This window comes from Austrofundulus limnaeus, unplaced genomic scaffold (assembly GCF_001266775.1).
Source record: "Austrofundulus limnaeus strain Quisiro unplaced genomic scaffold, Austrofundulus_limnaeus-1.0 Scaffold0, whole genome shotgun sequence".
Lineage (NCBI taxonomy): Eukaryota > Metazoa > Chordata > Actinopteri > Cyprinodontiformes > Rivulidae > Austrofundulus > Austrofundulus limnaeus.
Window position 1 is genome coordinate 9,132,949 of NW_013952402.1, and position 1,891 is coordinate 9,134,839.

Genomic DNA, 1,891 nt, shown 5'->3' on the forward strand with positions numbered 1-1,891 from the left:
ATATATATCATAATAAATGTGTTGTAATTGTAGCTGAAATACATTTACTGGATGCTTAAGCAAGATTCCATCTTGTCTGTTAGCAAAATATCTAATGAACAAGCTTGAGCTTAAAAATGAAGTGGTAGTAGCTGACAGTCATCCACAATATTCAAAGCGTGACATCTTATATTGCATTCTTTTCAGGATTTTAACAAAATGGCCGTAAAGAAAATTAATCTAAAACTCTGGTATTATAGGAGATGGGCGATGTGTTTTTTTTAAGCAATGCTACGCTTTTTTATTTCTTTATAGAAATTGATCCATTTAAATATGAATGTTCTGTGACCTGAGGGAGAATCAGGAGCACAGACACGTGATTCAACAGGTGGAACAGTGGGAGCGCACACGAAGCATACAAATGCGCATAMAATAAGCGGAGTTTGCGCAGAAGTGGGGCTTCCCATGCGTTGCCCGTGGAGGTGTTTCATGTTCCAGCAGTCATCGCTCTGCCTCAGTCGTGTCTTTGGTGTCCACAGCGTTAATAATGCCCGAGAAGCTCCACCTCCTCCACCACCTTCTCTGYTAATTTCAGCCTGATCTGAGGGAGACGCAGCGCTGTGGCTCTGAGGACTGCCTGCCTGCCTGCCTGACACCCAACATCCATCAGCTTTTGGTCAGACTCAGCCTGACGCCTGATTTTTTAACCCTGAGGACTTTCAAAAACAGATCTATTATAAATATTATCCGTGCACGCGGACTGGTCCGTAATGACGCGGAGGAGGGCGCGCGGCTGAACGCGTGGATCCTGCGCGCAGTTCCAGAGGAGGTGAAAGCACCTTGCATCCAGCCATGGGGGGTCAGATCACCAGGAATACTTTCTACGGTAAGAACATCTAGCATCATGATGTTCACCATAATGGAGTTTAATGCGGGGTTTTTTTTTCCCTTTTTTATCTCAACCTCATGTGCATGAAAACTGTAGGCGTTCTCTTTGCTTAAAAATAAATTAAARCAGATGAGAACAAATTAAAGATCATTTTGTTGCTGAAATGAAATAAAACGAAAAGTTGTCTTAGCCTGATACCTTCACTTTTGTTTGTTTTTATTTCTGTTTGAGGTCTGAGTTATAATGAAACTGAGTTACTGGAAGTGAAAGGAAAACACCGGCTTAAAAAAAACTGCTGGATCCATATTTTAAATTTATCTGAAACATCTCAACTTCAGAGATGCTTTTGCGCCTTTTCAAATTAAATTAATTGTGACCAAAATGGCGTAAACTGTATAAAAAATGTTTTTTTTCATGACTAATTGTTTGTTTGTTTGTTTGTTTGTTTGTTTGTTTTGAAATTTGACACCGCCCTCAGGAGCAGCATCAGTATATTTGGTTACCAGATGAAATATTTGCCACTTTTCTGTTAATGATGTACTCTGGATGAACTCTTCGTAGTTGTTCAGTTTACACCTTTTGTGATATACTGTACATGCTGTAAGTTTCTCACTGTGATTTACTGTTAGCCTTCCATTAGTTGTTTTAAGGAGTATATGATTGATGACATCAGTGTTACCTGATATAATGCACACAAGCAGGTGACAGGAAGAGGTAATTTCCCAGATGGGCACATGGACACAAGGCAACCTTTTCAGTTCCTTTTCTAATTTCACTGATAGAGGCCACTGGTGTGAAATAACAATACAGGTGCAGACAAGAAGGCGGCTAAAACTGAAAAAAGTCTGGCCCTGTGACAAGAGAGCAGTCTGGGGCCTGAAAATGTAAACATCTATAATCCCTGTCATGTTGCAGGGCCCGCATTTCAGTTCAAGGACACTTGGATTTATTCTTCCCCATTTGGTAGTTGTATCATGGGTATTTAGACATTGTGATGTTCAACAACAAAGAACTATATATATA

The 1,891-nt window shown here is 40.1% G+C and overlaps 1 protein-coding gene across 1 annotated transcript in view; it reads left to right on the plus strand.

Moving 5' to 3' along the window:
* Positions 1 to 472: 472 nt before the first annotated feature.
* Positions 473 to 1,891, plus strand: part of LOC106513389 (E3 ubiquitin-protein ligase NEURL1) — a 35,298-nt gene continuing 33,879 nt past the window's right edge. The window contains exon 1 of the mRNA XM_014002192.1: positions 473 to 865. Within this exon, the coding sequence (XP_013857646.1) occupies positions 832 to 865 (34 nt within the window). The 5' untranslated portion in view covers positions 473 to 831. The remainder of the gene's footprint in view (positions 866 to 1,891) is intronic.